Here is a 21796-nt window from a genome sequence, read left to right as displayed (position 1 = left end):
TAGATGTAGTGAATTAACCTCTTAATAAGTTAGTATATACGGCCAGGTGCCCTTTACAGATGGTGTCTGCTTATTAAAACAACCAGCAATGGAAAGCAGACCAGGAGTAGAGACTGTTATGGTGTTGACACATCAAAGCTCTTGTTGCTCTGGGGTTGCAGACAGAAAGGAGTAAGCAAGATAGCTCCAGTTTTAATGTATGAAACTTTCATTACGACAACTGAAACCACACAAAAGTTGCCTGATTTCATATTTCATGATAAACTTTAGGTCTCATCCTGTAAGTGCTGAGTACTCCCAACTCCTGCTAAAAGTCACCTGTCTGAATTCAGGTCTTGAAACTCAGTATAGGTTAGCTCAGGGGTGGGCAAACTTTTTGGCCTGAGGGCTGCATCAGGTTTCGGAAATTGTATGGCGGGCCGGTTAGGGAAGGGGGGCATGGCTAGCCCCCCATTTCCCTCTGCCCCCCACCTTCTCGTCCCCTGACAGCCGCCCCCCCGTACTCCTGTCCCATCCAACCCACGCTGTTCCCTGACCTCCCCCGGAACCCCCACTCATGACTGCCCCCTGCCACCTCATCCAACCCCTCCTCCCATTCCTGATACCTGCCCCAGGACCTTTGCCCCATCCAACCACCCCTTCTCCCTGTCCCCTGACCTCCCCCGGAACCCCCACTCATGACTGCCCCCTGCCACCTCATCCAACCCCTCCTCCCATTCCTGATGGGCCCCCTCTGGGACTCCTGCCGCATCCAGCCACCCCTTTTCCCTGTCCCCTGACTGCCCCCGGAACCCGTGACCCTTACTGCCCCCTGCTGCCCCATCCAACCCCTCCCTCCTTCCTGGCTGTTCCCCCGGGACCCCTGCCCCCATTCAACCCCCCTGTTCTCCGCCCTTTGACCGCCCCAACCCCTGTCCACCCCCTACAGCCTCCCGAACTCCCCTGCCCTTATCCAATCCCCCCCTACTCCCTGCCCCCTTACCGCACTGCCTGGAGCACTGGTGGCTGGCGGCGCTATAGCTACGCTGCACAGCACAGATCACCCGGTCAGGCCGGGCTCTGCAGCTGCGCTGCCCCAGGAGCTTGCAGCCCCGCCACACAGAGATTGTTGTGGGGTGCACTGAGGCTGTGGAGGAGAGGGAACAGCAGGGGAGGGACGGGAGGAGAGCCTCCCAGGGCAGGAGCTTAGGGGGCTGGGAAGGAGGGTCCTGTGGGCCGTAGTTTGCCCACCTCTGGGTAGTTAAATGCTTACAACTTTTCAGGTGAACTTGGGTCTTGTGTCTGTCAAACCTGCATCCAGATTTGAGTGAACTGGAGCTATTTATGTTTTTGGGTTCCCTTTACCTCAAAACTCAGGGCCTGTAAACTCATGTGAATTGAAACAATTCAAAAGTTTACACAAGCCCCTGAGAACCAAAAGTGCACAGCTCTGACCAAGCAATAGAACTTTGCTTAGCTCTCCATAGCTTATCACTTGACTCATTTGTCACTAAAGCTGCCATTTCTTACTCTTCTAATAGCATAACGGATGCAGCCATGGAAATTTCTGAGACAACAAGGTAGGATGTGGTAACCCCCTAGCACAGTGAATTCTAAAAGGCAATTCCTGATACAATTTGCCATGACACAAAGCTGGCTTAGTGATTTTATTTCATACCCCCTAGCACAGTGAATTCTAAAAGGCAATTCCTGATACAATTTGCCATGACACAAAGCTGGCTTAGTGATTTTATTTCATATTTAAGAAAGACTTTGCTTGTGTGGCTTTCCACTGGAACGCATGTGGCAGTCCTACAACAAAAGCATGATTTTTTCCTTCCAAAGGCTTTTTTCCTTTCCTAAAAGGCTGTATATGACACTGGGAAGCTCATGGAATTTTCAAACAAAATGAACTGCAGACTTCATTCAGACTCTGTGTACTCTGGCGAGCGTCTATCCATGACACCCATTTCCCTTTAATTTCCCTGATCCCTACTATAACTGAGGGAAGAAGATGGGCAGGGCAGAATTAAGGCACTTATAAGCCCAAACCCTCTGCTCTGAGCACACTATACAGAGGATAATGCAAAGAACTGACTACCCAAAATTAATATACTATTTTGTCTCTGTATGCAACAGCTGTACAGACAAGTGGAACCAAATGTGTAATATTTAAAAACTAACTGAGAGAATTGTAATACTTTCCTGAATTAGGTGTCCTGTACAATATTTTATATTTATGAATGGAAAATTTAGCATTAGTTGGGATGAGAGCACCAGTGATGCCAACTTTTGTAATTTTATCACAAATTTTATATTATTTGGTGTTTTTCTGAAAGTTCTGGCTCCTGGAGTCATGTGATTTTGTGAGAACCTCTTCTTTCACTTAAAAGAAAGTTTTTGGTCCTCATGGTTGAACCGAAAAATTTGAAAATATGACCCCTCACTAAAGGCTTAAAAACCAAAGGGCCATTAAAAACAGTCAAAATGTTCTTTTAAAAAAACTCAACATTTTAAGCCAATCTCATGTTTTTGGGGAACCTGCTGTATGTGTTTTGAATGTTTGGGGTTGGCAATACTGGAGCACCCTTCCATGCTGTTACTTGCTGTGGTATAAATTTCTTTAATTAGGTTAAAACTTGGTGTCCCAATCAGTGAAATGGAGTGACCCTGACAAGTGCAGAAGGAGAAGCTGCTAGCCTGAAGTGGCTGAGAAAGATTGATTGACTTTGACCTAGTAGGAGGAAGCAAGAGGTCTTGAGTAGCCAAGAACAAGTAGATGGTCTGAGGTGGGTTAAGAGAAAAGGTCTTAGCTGAGTGTATGCAAAGAGCCTAGCGCATCAAGGAGAAAATGCAGAGCTGGAGCAATGGAATATGTCTGTTTCCCAGAGCAGCCAAAAAGAAACTGCTATCCTAGGGCAAAATGAGAAGTTAGCCCTCCTACCCACCACATTGGCTAAAAGTTAGTGATTAGCTCAGAGTGACTGTAAGAATTTGGCTGCCCCTCATCAAGGAGCTTGGACTCTTTACTGTATAAGTATGGTATTGTGTACAAAAGTAAAATCAGGCCTAGTGGTTTGTGACAAATGGAAACCTTTTGGTCATTAGTTTTGCCTTTATCTTCATTTAAACTTATAAGTGTTGAGGGTTACCATTTAAATCGAAACAAAGTTGTTGGCTTGCAAACCATTTCTAGCTACATAAATATATCTAGGCTTCATAAAAAGTTGCCTGTGGCCTTCTATTGATTTTGCACGACCACAATAAAGAAAGGTGAGAAAATGCCTGATGTGGATATTCTGGATCATTTGACTATTGGGAGTACCTGTAAAAGTTAGTAACTAGGTTTTATTTCAGATTTAGAGAGACTAGTTCTTATTAAAGAAATGAATGAGTGACATTTCAATTCCATTTACTGAAATGATACTGAGGATGAAAAATATTAGTAAATGAAGAATACTCAGAGCTTAGGAACTTTGTGATTTTTTGGTCTTTGAATTTTCAGTGGACAGTAGCAATGCAGACTTCTATCTATCAAAAATTAATAATTTACTTGAGTTATTGCAGTGAAGAAGCAGAATACAAGAAGGAAGAGAGAGAGACTGACATTACGTGAAAAACACCTTTAGTCACATAAAGTCACATTAAAAACTTCAAGAATGTTAAATTACAACATATACACAAAGATATTAATAAAATAAAGCAAAACACATCTTAAGCAAACATTAAACAAGAATCAGTAAAGCATCATCATCACCTGGTTCACTCAAATATTGTTAATACACCAAGTCAACCCAAAAGTGTCCAGATTACAAGTCAATCTGCAACCAGGCCACAATCAGTGCATGGAACAACTCTAGCACATCACACCGCTCTACACTGGCCATTCTGTCTTGGTGATATTTCAAAGGCTAGTTTTGCTTGACCCAGCAAGAAGTTAGTCAGACAGGAAACGGGCTGAATGAGAGCCCTGTATCTCACTCTGAGAACAAACAGGAGCTTGGAGAAACCCAGTCCCAAACTGCTAGAAAGCTGTTGCAAAAAAACAAAAAGAGAAATCGAACAGGGGCAGTGTAGGAGAAAATGAAATACTGTGTCTGAAGCCGAACAGATGGGGCACTGCGCAGACACCTCAGGGGTAATATGGTGCACAAAACAGCTCGTTTCTACGATGCTATGCAGGATGCTCCACTGCAAGTCACTGGAGTGCTGAGGAAGAGGAGGTTCGTGCAGCATCCTCTAAGCTGGGGACAGAGACATCCCCCAAGCTGCATCAGGGACATTAGAGAGGGTGGCATAATGCTGCCACACCTTGACACACATGCCATAGAGCTGCCTCTTGGTCATGGTTACAAAAGGAACATTCACCAAACCCTTCCAGGACAATAATCTTCCGGGTTGCACTAGGATCTCATCCACAGAAGGGAGACAACTAGTGAGGGGAACACAGGATTCCCACTGGAAGAACAGTCCCTGCAAAAACTTTCTGCAAATACCGAGCAGCCTGCTGAGGGAGCACATACCTGGAATTCAACCAGGACCTTATCAAAAAAATGTACAGACCAGATTGTTGTCTGAACAGCAAGAGCTGTTGGTGACTTCCAGATAGACCGATTAGGAACAACCGCCTGGGGCAGCTTGGTCAACCCATCCTGGGAAAAAGCCATAAACAGGCTCCTGGAGAGAACTTCAGCGGGAAAATATGGGTGAAAAACAGTGGCTCTTCCAAGAGCCATAAATTGGAAAATGCCTTTTCTGATTCAATGCTTTGCAGAAGTAGCCAGGTTATTAAAAGATCATTGTGGAATGGAGGCAAATCTAGCCTCTGTGATTGACCAGGTGCCAACAAAAGTAGGTGAGTGTCAAAGCCCATCCCCCCAGCCAAATAGAGAAGAGAGATGACAAGGGATTTCCAGGCTTCCGGGGAGTCAGAATATAGCAACTGCTGAACAGACTGCAGGTGAAGGACTGCCTCCCTGCTGACTAAATCAGTGAGCCTCTAGCCTCCTTCATTTTGGCAGGAACAGCAAATCAGGGTGCAACCAGGGGTAACTATTAAAAAATGGTTAATAAGTCTCTGAATCTGGCCCAAAAGTCTCAGGTGGAGGGGGTGCAGACACACTAGCCAGTTCCTCAAGATTGAGACCACAAGATTGTTGGCAGTCAAAACCCACCTCCAAAATAGAGAGTCCAGGAAGGAGCCAGCACCATTTCTGCAAATGCCCTTGCACCGTCTCCTTAATCCCCACCCGCTTCCTTAGCATATATTGTTTAGATCCCAAAAAGACCCCCAGCACCTTCATCCCAGAGGTGTCACTGCAATTGTTGAAATTCAAGTCCTGTAATAATTTGGTATTAAAGCAGTAGTGGTAATCACAGGCAGGAAGAGGGAGAGACACACTGACAGAGACATAATGATTATCAGACAAGTGAGTGGGAGACATAGAAGACCAACAAATATATTCACACTGGCCTTCATGTTATAAAAGTGATTGAGTCTAGCCCCTGAGACTTGACTTGGAGTAGCCTTCAGCTAAGAGTACTGCCTAACAATGGGGTGAGAGAACTTCCAAACATCTGCTAACCCAAAGGTCTGCTGGAGACAATACAGTTCCCTGTCTGACTGAGGGTGTGGCTCCTCATGGTTCATGTCTGAAACATAATCTACAGTGAAACTGAAATTCCCTCCCAGGACAATAATAGTATCAGGGTCACAGCCAAGCAGCATGGGCAAGTGTTTGCAGAAAGGACACAATCTCACCTCAGAGTAGGGGCATACACAGTACAAAGATTTTTGAAAATAGTGACAACACATGTCTCCACCTGGAGGAACCAGCTCTGCGCAATCTCCTTCACAGAAAGGTTCACTGCCCCTGCACCCTGGAAGAAAAGAACAGCTACCCTAGCAGTGACATTGGAGCTGTAGTTTGAGAAAGCTTTCACTTCCCATTCCTTCAACCAGTTCCCTTGATTGTCAGGGTCTCAGGGCACTTCATGCAAAAGGACATCATCAGCCTGTTTTTGTCTGAGAAATTCAAAGAGTTATGTTCTTTTATGACCATCCTGGCATCTATTAATATTTAGAGAGCCAAAGTTGAGCAGCACTACTAAAAGCAGAAAGTCAAGCAGCAGAAAGAAACAATAGAAACTGGAAGTACTTTGGACAAGATGAGCCATGGGGAGGCCTGTATATCTTGAACAATCCACGAGCTGCTGCACTTTGCTCAGTAACGTTTTGATTTGGAAATGTTTCCTACGATCAACTGAGGTCTCTCTCAAGACAAGGGCAGCTGAATGAGTAAAGCACTGTAAGACATAGAAATAGCCCTGGACCTCAACTCCCGGCTTCCCTTTAGTGCTGTCCAAAAAGTCACTAATCTCCTTCATGCTGTACCCGCCCTGACTGAGACATCAGGAACCCGTAAGGAGTCAGAGAGATCATCATCATCCTCTTCATCTCCCTCAGACACCACCTGCTCAGATGAATGTTGAACCTCCACTATAACTGTCTCATCATTCATGAAGGAGGGTGATTCAGTGGGAGAAGCTGGCATGTCTGTTTTCCCAAGAAGGGTAGGCAGTACAGCTTCAGATGGGGACCCAGCATCATCATTGCAGCATGCAGGATCAGGGGCTTGAGGACTCACCATGCCAGGGAAAAAGTACCCCACAGGGAGCTCCAGGCATGGAGCTACCACCTAGTGCAATGCTGTCCTTCTGAGGGGACACAGTTCCATCCTCAGGCACTGTCAGCAGCGCGGGGCTTCCAAAGTCTTAGCCCCTGTTAGAAGGAGTCATGCCTAAATCCATCTCGTTGGTCTGTTCTTCACCCACATCTCTACAATCTCTCTCTTCTCCCTATGCCGGGAGGTGCTCCTCAACCTCCAGGACTCGTTTCTGTCCAGGCGCAAGTCATGGGGTCACAGCAGAGGTTCCACTGTGAGGGTTGCTCCCTAGACAATGGCAGACCACCCATGGTGAGGAGGAGGTGATAGAATCTGGCAGTGCAGATGCAGGCTCTGTTTTCTGCTGGTCCCTTGATCCTCTAGTCCCCTTCCCATTATCCTGGGGTCCCACTTTCTTACCATGGACCCCTGAGCCAGCAGTGCCTTGGCAGGAACCCTTTAAATGAAATATTTCACCACCAAGGAAATATTTCATACTTTCAGAGGTAGCAAACACTGTATAATCTGCCCCGTCTGGGTGGTGCTTTTAAATCAGGTTCAAGGAGTGTTCATGGTTATTTGGAACCACATAAACCTGGTGCCAGAATGACATAACATGCCTCACCTCTGGCTTCTTCCATCCTGGTAGCAAAAACTACCTTCCCATAACAGTATAGATCATACACTAGTGTCTCATTGTGAAGGAAATGGGGGAACGTTGGAGTAAACAAGTAAACAGCACAGTGCAAGAGACAGCAGTCACATACAAAACCCCATGCTTGGGCATCAAACTGCTAAATCTATCTGAAGTGGACCCCATGGGAAAAAAAAAAAACACTTCCCAAGGAAAAGGAGGGGGAACCAACCACACTCCTAAAATAAACAGCACGTAACAAAAAAAAAGCACAGACTAACAGAAATCCAGCTAGTGTACACAGCACATGCCATGCACAGCCTCACTTTCACAAACTGCCACAATCCCAAGAGAGAGAGAGAATTTAAGTTATAGGCTAAACATATTACATATGACTTTCCTTGGGCTGGCCACATGGTTATTGTTTTAAAAAGTACCAGTCATCATTAGACATCACAGAAATGTGTTTGTAATTCCATTCAGGCTGTGGTTAGAGAGAGATGGCTCTTAATTTTAAAAATTAGGATTATATATTGAAACTGGATTGACTGATACCAAAATCTAGATCGCTCTTTTTCCCTTTTTTTAAAACATATGAACCAAAAACTGTCTGTGGGCTAAATTGTGAAAACTGCAGTGCCAAATGTGAAGATGCGTGCATGTGTTTGAGGAAGGCTTCTTTTTACAAGTGATAGCATCTAGTGAACTGGCCATGTTTTATCTGTGAATGTCTTTTTTCTCAAATGGAACTGCTCATTGTGTATTTTAGTGGCATTAATGTTATTTAAATCACTGCCCCTATCTCTTCATTGATTTTTAGACTCTGTTCCTACATTTGGAGATCTGAGTTTGATAGTTTGAAGACAACAAATGTAAGAAATGTTGGGCTCAAACAGCCAGTTTACTGCGAAGACAGGAATGGAGAAAAAGAGATGCATGAAAATGGGTGAAAATCTGGGAGCTCAACTTTGAACTTCTTGAACACCCTACATGCCTATTAAACTCATGCGTGTGCAGGGAATGTAGAACCAGACCATGTAGAAACATGCTCATGTGTGTTGTAGCATCCTTTCTCTCTCAGATTACACTAACTGGTCCAGATATACGAATTCAACAACGTTAATAGCCAGCAGTGGGCGTGGTCTGCTGTGTGCACCCTGACCAAATGCTAAGATAAGAGGATGATCTTACTGCCACAAAATTTGTTGTTGTACATCTACAGGAAGCAACTCTCTCAGCAGCACTGGATATAGGAATACAGAATATAATCATATGACCATGTCATCATATGACCATGAGCAGCTGAGAGCAACATGGCCATTTAGCATGGAGGAGTGTTGCTACAACATGGAGCAAAAAATCCAGATTCCACAGGAGGTGGAATACATGGTGTGCACAGAAAACACTGCTCCTCCAGATTACTGTCACAGTCCAGCTGCCAGATTAAGACACAAGAGTGAGTGCACCAAACTCAGTAAGTCTAAATGTCATATGGACTTAGATATTAATGTGGCATCCACAGCTGATGTGCAAATATACACCATTATATAACTAGCTGCCAGTACCTGAGGTCAGCAGCTACTCCCACCCTCACAGTCTGCCAGCTGATATACAATTCCAACTCCAAGAGGCTGTCAATGCACATCTGACACAATCTGTATCTTGCAGTATTATGCTTCCCCTCCATGTCTTTAGGATGTATTTGTGTATGGTAACATAGGCTGTTACTTGCCTCACTGAAACTGAGTAGTCCTGTCGTGTCTCTTGTGTGTCCCTCTAGATAGCTGAAACCCCTAATTTAGCTTCTGGAAATTGCTTGAATTTTCACTCTCTGGGCTTGATTTTGCTCTCACTTACACTGGTGTAAATCAGTAGTACCATTCACATCTGTAGGATTACCGTAGCGTCTAAGGCCTTCTTTATGGATCTATTTTAACATTGGTTCAGCATGTGCTTTAGGATTTTTCCAACACCGTGCCTCCTTTCTAACAGACAGCACCCACTTATCCCATAGCACCTTGCATGCAGAGTCCAGGTGCATGGCTGCATGAGAGAGCACACAATGTTGCAAAACCTCTTCCATTCCTTTTGCGCAGGTTTCCTGGCAATCCATGGGGCAATCAGACCCTCTGAATTTGAGGGACTAAACTTGGCTTATACTAGACATTAATCTACAGTGCATATCTAGATCATCATGCTGTTGGTAGTTCATTTCAAAAGATTATCATGGCGATAATTACAATTTTCTCATTATTTATTCAATTTCTAAATTCACTAAGAGTGTAAGAATGTAACTGTATTGTTCTTGTACATTGATCTCTTATTTTCTTATGTATGACTCTTCAGTTTTGCTTTTGTCTAGAGCATGATATCCCATGAAGAAACGAAATTTGTGTTTCAGTAATGGTCCAGGGAAATGGCAGATTTAAAGTGTTCCCTTTTTATTTGTTCCATTGACTCACCTAATAGGATTTAAGTTGGTTTACAATGATCAAGCTCTAATAAAAATAACACATGCTTCTGTTTTGGGGAAGGCTCTAGAAAGTTGGTTTCCCCCCCAGATACTTTTAGAGGACTTTCAGAAACTTCATCTTGTTCAGCATGAGAGCCAGACATAATTTTTAAATAGAATCTGATTGCTAGGTAACGCAGCAGTGAAAATTATAGATATATGGTCAAATACTGTTTGTTACGTATGTTTGGACTTATAGACATCCATCTGATTGCTCACATGTTATAAAGAGAAGATTTTAGACCAGTGTAGAATGCGTGGAACAAATCTGAAACCTTTCCCTTTATGGACAACTATTTCTCTTTTGTTATATTTCCATCAAAGATGCAGCTACCTGTGTTTAGGTGAGTGACGTGATTGGCAATGGCAGTGGTTGCATTGTTTGGAAAAGAAGGGACTGGCAGTTTACAGGCTTTGTTTTGACTGACTGGTTTTGCCAGGCCTGAAGTTAGCACAGTGGTGATTAACAGATCGCTCTGACAGTGACTAATGCCGGAGTGCCAAGATCCAGAGAGTGCCAAAATATCCAAGAACAAAGAATAGCTGCTGAACTAATGGCTTCATTGTTTCACATACTGCTTCAGATAGGGCTGCTTTCTTACTGCCTGTAGTCACCTCAACAAATGCAGAACGGACACTTAATGAAACCAGGAATACTGGAGCAGAAAGAGTTCTCAGCGAGAAGCCTGATCTTTCCTCTTCTCAAGTGTGCTTCCCTTCCTGAGGAGTCCCACTGAGGCCCATGGGATTGAGATTACGCTTGTACAAACCTAGCACAATGTGGCATAAGCAGAATATGACGTGAGGCTTGAAGTGTAAAGAAGATGCTTTTTTTTTTGTTCTTGTGTTTACTGTCTAGTTGGATATCGGATGCTTGCATACCCAGTAGAACTAGGAAATTTTCACATTTTCATAAATGGTGGAGATATACAGCTGCTTCCATACTTTTACTACCTAGAGAAGTTGTCCTGTGACTAATATAAGTTGCTCTTTTATTTGCAGATATAATACCTTGCCGAGCAGAAGAACACTAAAAAATTCAAGATTAGTGAGTAAAAAAGATGATGTTCATGTCTGCATCATGTGTTTACGTGCCATAATGAATTACCAGGTACTTGCATTTCAATGATTTTTGACAAAATAACTCTTTTACTTTCTGAAGGTGGAAGAAGAAGCTAGGCATAATCATTTTTAAAAGTAAAGCAGATGTGAAAGCTTAATTTCTTACCTGTAATTATACAGTATATTTGCTATTCAGTCTATTATAGGTCAAATTCTGTTCTCACTTACATGGAGGCAGTTTTCATTAACTCAGTGGGAGCTGCACTCCTGTAACTGAGATCGGAATTCAGCTCAATCTGTAGACTTGACGTGTGAAGTTTAATGGGAATTGTACAGAACAGTTAGAATGTTATGCAAATAACAGATATCGGATTTCACTCTATGTGCTTAGTGCAAAACAATAACAATAAAAGCTGCATGGGAAAGAGTAAAGTAGAGCAAAAGGAATCTTCATTTCAGAATTTCTCTGTATTGTCACCGTGAAGTTGTGGTCACACAGCACTTTCTTGTGGTTTCAGACACTCTGAATTTTCTCTGTAACAATTACTGTTAACTGTTACATACTTCCAAAATAAGCTTCTCAAAACCATTATGTTTGTTTTGTCTTGTACCACCCATGAAGTATTATTTTTAACCATTTATTTAGGAAGTATTAACAAGTTTACAAGCCTTTGCCATGGAAATATCAGAAACAACACAGTTATTACAACGGTGAGCTGTTGTCTACAAGAGACGTACAGGAATATAGTAATCAGATCTCTATTTAACAGGGTATTTCCATACTACAGTGCGAGTATCATTACAATACCTATGACATGTCATTTCTGTTTACACATATTTAACAGGCCAGGCATGTCTATCAAAAGTTAATATTAAAAAAAAATGGACAGAAGGGCTGGGTTTTTTTGCAAGTGAATGTACTTTGAGTATTGAATAAATGATAACTAAATATCTAAGTATCTATTTGTCTTTTATGTTGCTGTATACATAATGGGTGCATAAATTTTTCCATCGCCACAAACTCCTATGTTTTTTAACCAACACTCTACGGTTGGACTGTTTTTCTTTTTTCAATGAGAGACTATCAGCAGTCTAGCACAGGGGTTGGCAACTTTTCAGAAGTGGTGTGCCGAGTCTTCATGTATTCACTCTGATTTAAGGTTTTGCGTGCCAGTAATACATTTTAATGTTTTTAAAAAGTCTCTTTCTATAAGTCAATAATATATAACTAAACTATTGTTCTATGTACATAAGGTTTTTAAAATGTTTAAGAAGCTTCATTTAAAATTAAATTAAAATGCAGAGCCCCCCGGACTGGTGGCCAGGACCGGGCAGTGTGAGTGCCACTGAAAATCAGCTCGCATGCTGCCTTTGGCACATGTGCCATAGGTTGCCTACCCCTGGTCTAGCAGTTACTAGTAGGGGAGACATAAATTCTGCATTTCCTTGTGTGTGACCACCTCCACCAGGAAGCTCCAGGAGGATTACCAAAGGATCCTTTGGTAATAAATATCCAACAGTTTGTGGTATCTGGTTATGGATTGTGTCCCAGAACTCTGTAATGACTGGACATGTCTGAGAAGTGTTTCTGGCACCAGTGTATAGGGTAAATTCTGTTGCTGGTTATACCATAGTCAAAGGAATTTGCTGAAAGTATTGGAAATCAGTGGCTTTGCCCCAGGTTTAGATCCATGAAATTGAGAGCAGAATTTAAGCCTATTCGCCAGATCCTCAGCTGGTGTAAATTAGCATAGCACCACACATCTCTAATGAAAAAAGCATGGATAAAATGATCTATTGTTATAATAATTGAATGTTTTTCTTAATTCAGTTATAGTTTTCTGCATATTTAAAACACATAAACAGTGATAGGCTTACAAATATTATAAACAGTTGTTATACAGAAAAATAAATGTGTGTATTAGAATACACGTACTATTCTGTATTGGGCTGGAAACTCTTCTTTGAAGGGTAAATGACACCCTTGATTGACCAAAAGGTCCAAAATGAGAGGGAAGGGAAATAGAAAAAAGAAAAGGATGAGGGGCTCGCAATGGCATTCCGGAAGGTTATTAAAGTCTGTGTTTGTCAGATGACTCACAGCCAAACCAAAAGTACTTTCCACACTGCTGGTAGAAGAACAATTGGTATGTACAATATTAAATATAAATGTGCTGACTGATACTGTAAACTTGACAAAGTTTTGTTTGGTGTACAGAGCCATGAAGGGTTGCCAGAATTGGTCATAGATATGTAATTTACTGGAATTTTTGGAATAATAATTGCAGTCTCAAAACTGAAACGGTATTTCCCCTTCCCATTTCAGTATGGATTCAATATGGTCATGTCACATCCACATGCTGTTAATGAGATTGCACTAAGCCTGAACAACAAGAATCCCAGGTAAGATGTCAGGAGTTTAGGACCTAGGTAAATACAGAATATACTGCGCTTGATGGCTTTTAGAGACACTTTTCAAACTTGCCTATGCACAAGTTTTTTGCACCAGAATCACTAAATCAATTTAGATGCAATGATGCGACCTGTAATGTAGATACACTTAAAATAGTTAAAATTACACTGAAACCGGGTTCACTTAAGCCTATAGTTACTGTAATTTATCGCATGGGTCTGTATTAGGGGTTTGGACTGGTGTGACTAAATTGATTTTAAATTGATTTAGATATTATAGGAAAAGGGGTGAAATCCTGGCTCTGTTAAACTCAATGGAAGATTTGCCATTGAATTCAGTGGATCCAGGTCTTCAACCAAGGTTTATAATACAGACAAACCCTTAGACATCGAACTGTTTTAGAACCCAGCACAGGTTCTTTAAGAGAGCTAGCGAGAGCAATGTTATTGCTTATTACAGTGGAAGTTCCTTAGCTTGTAAGCTCTTCAGAGCAGGGACTGTCTCTTATTCTATGTTTGTACCATGCCTGTACAAAGTGGCTTCATTTGTACTTGGCCCTAGGCACTACTATAATAAACAATAACAATAATGTTCCTCGTTGCATGCTTACTTCTCTCTCACTCCCCACACACTTTTGCTCTGCTGGGAGTTGCCAAGCTAAAGGTTGGATCCCCAGAATTTCCCGGTCTCAGGACCCTGAGAAATAATTGAATGTTGGTTGAAGCCAAACATGAGAAACAGTCTTGTGCATACAGTGAAAGATAGAACTACAGAAAGTGAGGAGGACTGTGACCATATCACCACAGTCTTTCTGCAGTGCTCCTCTTTAGAATGCAAGCATCTGAAATCATGTTGTTCTGGTGGTAGTTAGTGCATGACTTCCTTTAGTCAGACTTGTGGGAGGGTGTGAATACGGTGTTGGTAAGTCTCACAATATTATAAGTCACAGGATATTTAGTGCGGTTTTTTAAAGCTCCATCTCCAGAAGTTAGGAGATTATTTAAGAATCTCAGCATTCAATTTTTAATAAAGCGAAGAACCCCAAAGATTCATAAACCAGAAGGCAAATGTGAAGAAACCAAAATGTATTATGGTTTAAAATCTCATGATATTTAAGCCACTCTCATGATTTTGGAGGCCTGGCTTGTGAGCTGAATGGGTGAGGGCGGCTGTTCTATGGAAAGAGGGAAGCAGCGGCTCTATGCTATATCCTCCATATAACCAAGAACCATAACCATACACACTGTGCGTGCCACAGAAATTAGTGAGGTAATTGAAGGGTGGAGGCAGGGAACAGACATAATTTCAGCATGTTCTTCTTGTGCCCAAATGGATGCAAGGAAAGCAACATTAATTGTCCCTCCTGCCTGCCAGCCCTGATGGAAGTGGTGTAGGATGCACATATCAATGGCAACAAAGAGTCCTGTGGCAGTTTCTAGACTAACAGATGTATTGGAGCATAAGCTTTCATGGGTGAATACCCACTTCATCAGACACACGAAAGCTCATGCTCCAATACGTCTGTTAGTCTATAAAGTGCCACAGGACTCTGTTGCTTTTTACAGATCCACACTAACATGGCTCCCCCTCTGATACTTGATACCAGTGGCAGACTTTGCAGCCATGGGCGAGATGGCTGCTGCAACCAGCTTGGAGAAATTCAGGATACTTATGATCCCTCTGCACACCAGATGGGTCATGGGGATCTGCGAGTTTGTGGACCTTGCCCCTTCCTATCCATAATCGGTATGAATCCCTCTACTTGAAGGGAAGGACATGAATGATATTCCATTACAAAAACTCTTTGAATCTGTTAGCAGAGCTTTGATCCTCCTGTGGGTTTTTGTGTGGCAGGGAAAAAACTGGCAATTAGAATCTGATTTAAAAATATAAAAATCCGTTCAGGATTGTTGGGAAATTGAACATTTTATCTGTGTCCAGCTCTTACTGTAACAGTTTAAAAGCAAAATAGCATCTCCGTCTAAGGCCCTGATTCAAGAAAGCACCTAAGCCTGTGCTTAATTCCTTATATGTCTTTGAGATTTTAGTGCCTGTCAGTCGTTCTTCCGGACAAGGCCTTACTAGTCCCCTTGCCTTAGCTGTGCAAAGCAAGGAGTATGATGAGTTCCATTATGTTACAGGCACTTGGAGTTTGTTGCATACTTTTATATCAGCAACATTTTAGATGAGTTCTTTTTCTACTTATGGATGAAAGGGAATTGTCTTTGTGTGAGCTTGGCCGCTATCCAGCTTGCTCAGAATTTCACACTAAAGAGGGGAAAACATGCTAAAATGTCGCATAATTCAGTGTCTATAGGCACCTCTTGTTATACTGTAGTATAAATAAAATAATTGTAATGGAGGATTTTTCACAGTTGTATCTAGGAAAGTCATACATTGGAATCAAAGGCACATTCCCTTAATGTTGAACTTTTAGGGGAAATATGCTGCATTATGGTAAAAATAGCTGACCAATAACTGCTGTTCATGATGTGCATGAATGTTGTAAAGCGATCCCCCTTTAAATATATATATAAAATCACTCGTGCAATATGGAGTGCCAAGTACTCTGGATCTGAAGATGCTCAGAATATTGAAGCAGGTTCTCAGTACCTTGTGGAATCAAGGCTCTCAAAGCACTTGAAGAGTAAAAAGATACTGAGGGCAAATAATTGTATTCAGTCATCACATCCATCTTGCAAATGAGGTAGTAGCTGAATCATCACTTTATTATCATTAATTCTTGTGTTTTCTTTCTTTTTTAACAGAACAAAAGCCCTTGTCTTAGAACTGTTAGCAGCCGTTTGTCTTGTCAGAGGAGGGCACGAAATTATTTTATCTGCATTCGATAACTTTAAGGAGGTAGGTTATTCTGCTTCATCAGAGATTGGTGCGTATACATATAGCTTTGATATGGTCTAGTGGATCTTCATGGTTTATCTTAATTTCCTGAGGTATGGAGAGTGACTGATGTTCCACAAACTACTTTGAGATGCAGTGACATAAACAGAGGGTTAGGGCCTGATTCTGATCTGACACCAGTTCTACTCCATTCAGCTCCAATGGAGTTAATCCTCATTCAGGCTGCAATTAGTGAGACCAGAATCAGGTGTTGCTTTGATGAAGTGATAAATCTCATAAGCGCTTCTGTTTTCCACATTTCACACCTAAATTTAAAGTGTTTGTTTTTATTATATGACTCTTAATATACAAGCAGAGATGAACCTATGTGGCAGATTTTGGGTGTAGATTTGAATGTCTCCAGAGTTTCAGGAAGGAATTGGATTCAGATTCAGATTTTGAGCACATCTCTAAACATAACCCGACTTTCCATTCTTCTGCTTGTGAAACTCCCTTGAAGTCGATAGGAGTGTTAATCAATATCAGGATTGTAGTCATTTCAGAAGAATCTGACTCTTCAGAATGAAAGCTAAAAATTCTCAAAAAGTCTTAACATAATGTTACCTCCTGTATGTTCAGTCTGTTTACACTCAGTTTTCCTCAGTCTGTCCTTACTCACATTCATATTGGCTATCAAGTATGACATAGCCAGATATGAGACTATTTCATTCATTTTAATTAGATGTGACAAAATATAGTATTGAATTAAGTTTTACTAAATTCAATTTTTGAAATGGCATAGAAATTCAAATGAAAATGATATGAGCTGGGATATAAAACACAAATGTTCAGGTTGATTTGCAGAACTGAAATAGCTGGCATGTAGTAATTCTGTGCACTCTTGACTAACGGTCTGTCTACATTGGAGCTGGAGGTGTGATTTCCAGCTTGAGGAGACATACCCGTGTTAGCTCTCATCTAGCAACCATGCTAAAAATAGAAGTGTAGCCCCAGTGTTGCAAGTGGTGCGAGGTGATATGCAGTTTAGGATCACTTTTATAGATTCTCATATGAACAAAACACAGTTTTTGTTTCTAAATTGCTCTTCCACTTTATAGGGCCATTTCCAAAGTTCTCTGGGTGCAAAATTACTTTTGCCATCAATGGAATTTCACATATGGAGGGATTGCAAAATCAAACCTCGGGATGGAATCCTGACCCTCTTGAACAATGGCAAAACTCCCATTGACTAAAGCAAAGCAAGGTTTTCTTCCTGGGTTTTGGGAGATATATAAGTTTGGGTTAATCAATAAAGAGAAAATAGTTGATTCACCAAGTTTGATCTGTCCTAAAATTGTTAGAATTTGATGAATACCAACAAGATTGTAAACAAATGTATGTGTGTGGGGGTTGTTTTGTTTTTTATTAAACCCACCATTGCTGCCGAGATTAAAAAAAAAATTATTTTTCAGTTGTCCAACCCAGAAAACAAGTGTAAGCTCAGTCATTTGGTGGTTCTGCAGTGATAAGCTAAGACACATTGAACTAAATTCTAATGCAGGGATCTCTGCTATTTCTGAAAGGATGCCATACAGCCACTAGTAGCTTGCCATCCATTTCCACCTCATAATGCCTTACTCCTCTCTAGCCATATAAACAGTGGGAAGCATTTTTATTTCTGGCGCTTTGTTTCTTTAGCTAGGTAAAATGTATGTGTTTGGCCAGTTAACTGTGACCCTTTTCAAACGTCAGCAGAAATAAATGTCTGATTCACAGCAATCTTACTTGCAATTTCATCTCAATTAATACATGACTCTCTTAGCTATAGTACTTAAGGTGGGATTTTCAAAAGCGCGCTGTTAGGCTAACTTTGCTCCTGCTGTAGTCACTAGTAGTTTTACCTTTACTACCTTTAGCACATAGTCTGATAGCATAATTCTACTTTCAACCACACTGATGGAAGTTGTCCCCCCGCCCCCAATAAAAATAAAATAAAAAATAAAAAATTGCTTTGCACTTTGGGAATTCTCCCAGCTAGAATTCTGATGTTAAATTACACCTATTATTATGCAACTTTAGCATACCTATAGTTGCTGGACAGCTGTAATTACAGATTCTGAGCATAATTTTGAAAGTGATTTCCACCTTGCCTCTACTGCACCCTCAGTCTTGCAAGAGCAAATAATTGTGGGCATGGTTTTGTACCTAGAACAACATAGGAATGTATTTCATGTCATTTACATGTCTGCATCCATGATTGAACTTGCATGTCAGGTAATTATAAATATAAATGACATTATTTGTGCCTATAGATAACTGTGGGTATAACCCTGTGCCTGTCAATTGCAGTGAAACAATGGAAAATTGGTACATTGAAATCAGACACTTTATCCACAGATTGAAAAAGAATCGTGCTCCTGTTGTGTATGCACAGAACTGGGTATTGGAGTTTTAATCCAGCTCTTTCACTCGTTCATTTGTGGCTTTGGGCGAGTCACTTAACATCTCTGACATAGTTTTCCCCCTTGTAAAAGGAAATGAATAGTACAAATGAACATAATGAGAATGTTGTGAGGAATAACTGGATAATGTTTGTGAAGGGCTTTAAATACAAAAAGTGCTGACTGAGTGCTAAATACAGCATCATTATTCCAGTTTAAAATTCTGTATACAGAAGTATTGTAGAAGGGAGGTAATTGTTAGGAATTACAGACTAGTTTGGCAAGTCACTACATAATGCATATTACTCAAACCAGCCTGTGAACCTTTGTAATCACCTCTCTATAGGTTATTATAGTCATTATGTGTCACAAATAAGTCAAAAGTTACTTTTACCGTCTATTATAATTCTTTTAATAGAACTTTTTGTTGCTGTTTTATGTTTCTCTTGCAGCTAGTTTTGAAAGACTTTTATAGTCCAATCAGTTTGTATTTTGTTGTTTATTTACTTGTATCATATTCTGTTTGATCAAGTTGTTCTGCAGTAAGGGAGCTGTCTGGATGTTATAATTGGAGTTATAGTGCAAAGAGTGATTTTATGTCCATAAATTCTGTTTCTAATTATTTTTCTATTCGTCTGATTCTCATATTTGTTTCGTGTTCTGTTTTCCAGATTGTTCTGGTTCAAGAATTAGTTTCCAATAATGATTTCAGGGCTTTATGCTCTTAATTTTTTTAGCCAGTCATATTACAGATCTCTGAGTCACTGACATGTAAAATACTTAATGGCAGATTTATAGCAGTATAGCTCTAATTTAAAATACTGTGAGCATAATAATATTTGCATGGCGTCTTTAACTATGTGTTGTAATTCTGCCACAGTTTCTTTATGGTTCTTTCATCAGACACAGTATAAAAAAGGAAGACAGATTAGACCTTGTCAAGCTAGATCTCTGCCATTTTACTGGCATGCCATAAACTAGCTTCAAAAGAAACCTGAACTTCAGTCTGAAACTCACTCTGTAAGTAAGTGAGTAGAGAGAACAATACATTTCAGACTAAATTCTCCTCTAATTCACACCTGTGCTAGTCAGGAGGAACATCAGTGATTTCAATAAACTTGTTTTCAAGTTTATGCTGACATGCAGAATTTGGCCTTTAGGCTTTGACTGTGCAGGGACAGTGCTGGTAATCTGAAACAGTTTTCAAGACTCCATTTTGAAAATGTTTTAAATAATATGGCTTTTCTGGCTAAGGCCAGGCAGTGTGACTGAGGCATAACTTTTTTTTTCTTTTCTATTTCTTTTTTTAAAAACCTGGCTGATAAAAATTATTTTTGTCCAATGATCGCACCTGAAATCCTTTGCAATATTGGTTCTTGTACCCAGGCAGTTTCCCAGTGTAGACAGGGGGCTTGATATGCTTAGAGTTTCAGACTCAGCTCAAGGGCTTATTTGTTTTCTACAGAATAATTAAAGCAATGTCATAACTGATTATTTCTGAAACGGAGCCATGTGAGTATACTAAAGCCAAACTGTTGCAAACTAGAATAGTGAGGGGGTACCAAACCCGAATGTAGGATATCCCTGAAGGAAAAAATATCTATGAATCTCAGGCACCCAAAGGGGAATGGAAACCAAGCAGGAAAATGTAGTTTAGAATTGATGGAGAAATAGGGAGCTCTGTCCTGCATATGTGTGTTGGAGAGCAGAAGAGTATGCTTCAATCAATTGCTCTAATCATAGGTATTCCAGGTTGTGGGGGCGGGTTGTACATTCAAGCACGTGAATGTTGCGTCTGTGAAATTTCTTTGTCTGAGTTTCATTTTGCCAAAAGTCTTGTGAAAATTAAAAAAAAAAAAGAGAAGATAGGCAAGGCTGAGGCCACACAGAAATCTCTGTATAGCGAGGAACCATCAGTATCTCCATCCTTCTCATCCGTCGCCACTTTTAATAGTCTGCTTTTTGTACAATTGTCATTCTTGGTATTTTTGACCAAAAGCTGGTAGTTGAGTGTAACCAATTAGCAGTTATTCTGTTGCAGTTCATGTGCCCATTTGATGAGTTGCATTCCACAGCCTAGAAGCTATTTGGTAGTAGCCATTTTTATTGCAGTCCTCTGGGATGGAGGTTTTCTTAAAGAGCTTGTCCAGTTCTGGGTCTTGAACGTTTCCTTCATTCCGTTATAGAGGTGAGGAGAATTAATTCCTGTGTCAGGGTTCTTAAATTCATCTAATTCATTTTCAGGAGGAGTAAAACTAAGATATAGATGAAAGAGAACCTGAATATGGTTTGAAGAGTCCATCTCCTGTCTCTTTCTGGACAAGGTGGCCTTTTGCACCATTCTCTGCCTCTTCTCTTCACTATAAAATCAGTTTCATAATTGTCCCAATATTGTTTGGCCATTGTATGTCAGAAGAAAATTGTGCTGCACTTTATTAACTTGGCATTTGAAAGTCTGTCTAGTTTTATTTACGAGGGACTTGGGTTTGATTCCAGCAGCTCTTGGAGTGTAATCTACTCTAATCCAGCCTCTAAAACATCCTGGGATAAAAGGATTACAAGTACATTGGGTAACAGTGGAAATTGCTCCTTGGTTTTGACTGACATCCTGGAGTGAGCAGAGGTTACTTACCCTTTTCTTAATGAAAGCAGCTCCAGTATGTATTTCAGGGCCCTTTCTTGCTCTCTCTCTTTCTCTCTAAGGAAGACTTTCTATCTGCATCTGTTGCTTGACTGTATTTTACTATATTTATGTGAAATAAATTAGAGCTACTGTCCCACATGTAACAGAACAGCCAGGGGCATTTTGTTAGCTATTTACTTTTCTTTTTGCCGTTTCCAGCCTGCTGCTTGTTTTGTTTGCAGCATATGGGAGGAAAATCCTGTTTGAATGGCGTACTCAAGTGCTAGCTAGGTTAGGAATTCTCATCCTTACCATGACACCTATATTCATCCACTTGCAGCTAGTCCTCCTCATTTTCCAGTATTGAGAATTGGTTTTAGTAACAGTAAATAATTGCTGTGACACAGAGGAAAAATTCAGAGCTGTATTTCACAGTAACATTTCTTATGGCTTAGTTGCACAATGTAGCTTATGAATGAACTCTTTCTAAACTTGAATATTAGACTCTGTTCCAGTGAATGCTAATGGCAGGATGCACTAGAACTGATGTGATAAAAACAAGTCTGGGTTGTGGTTTGGAGTGATAAGCAATGATGATGACTAGAACTGAAGATCTTTGAGGGTCT

At 40.9% G+C, this 21796-nt stretch overlaps 1 protein-coding gene across 1 annotated transcript in view; it reads left to right on the top strand.

Annotated features, from left to right (window-relative positions):
• Positions 1–21796, top strand: part of FMNL2 (formin like 2) — a 277496-nt gene that overhangs the window by 193869 nt on the left and 61831 nt on the right. Inside the window, 3 exon segments of the mRNA XM_075070227.1 lie at positions 10793–10901; positions 13179–13255; positions 16034–16127. Of these exon segments, the coding sequence (XP_074926328.1) occupies positions 10793–10901; positions 13179–13255; positions 16034–16127 (280 nt within the window).

The sequence above is a fragment of the Chelonoidis abingdonii genome, chromosome 10 (assembly GCF_003597395.2).
Source record: "Chelonoidis abingdonii isolate Lonesome George chromosome 10, CheloAbing_2.0, whole genome shotgun sequence".
NCBI lineage: Eukaryota > Metazoa > Chordata > Testudines > Testudinidae > Chelonoidis > Chelonoidis abingdonii.
This window is presented reverse-complemented; position numbering and strand designations above follow the sequence as displayed.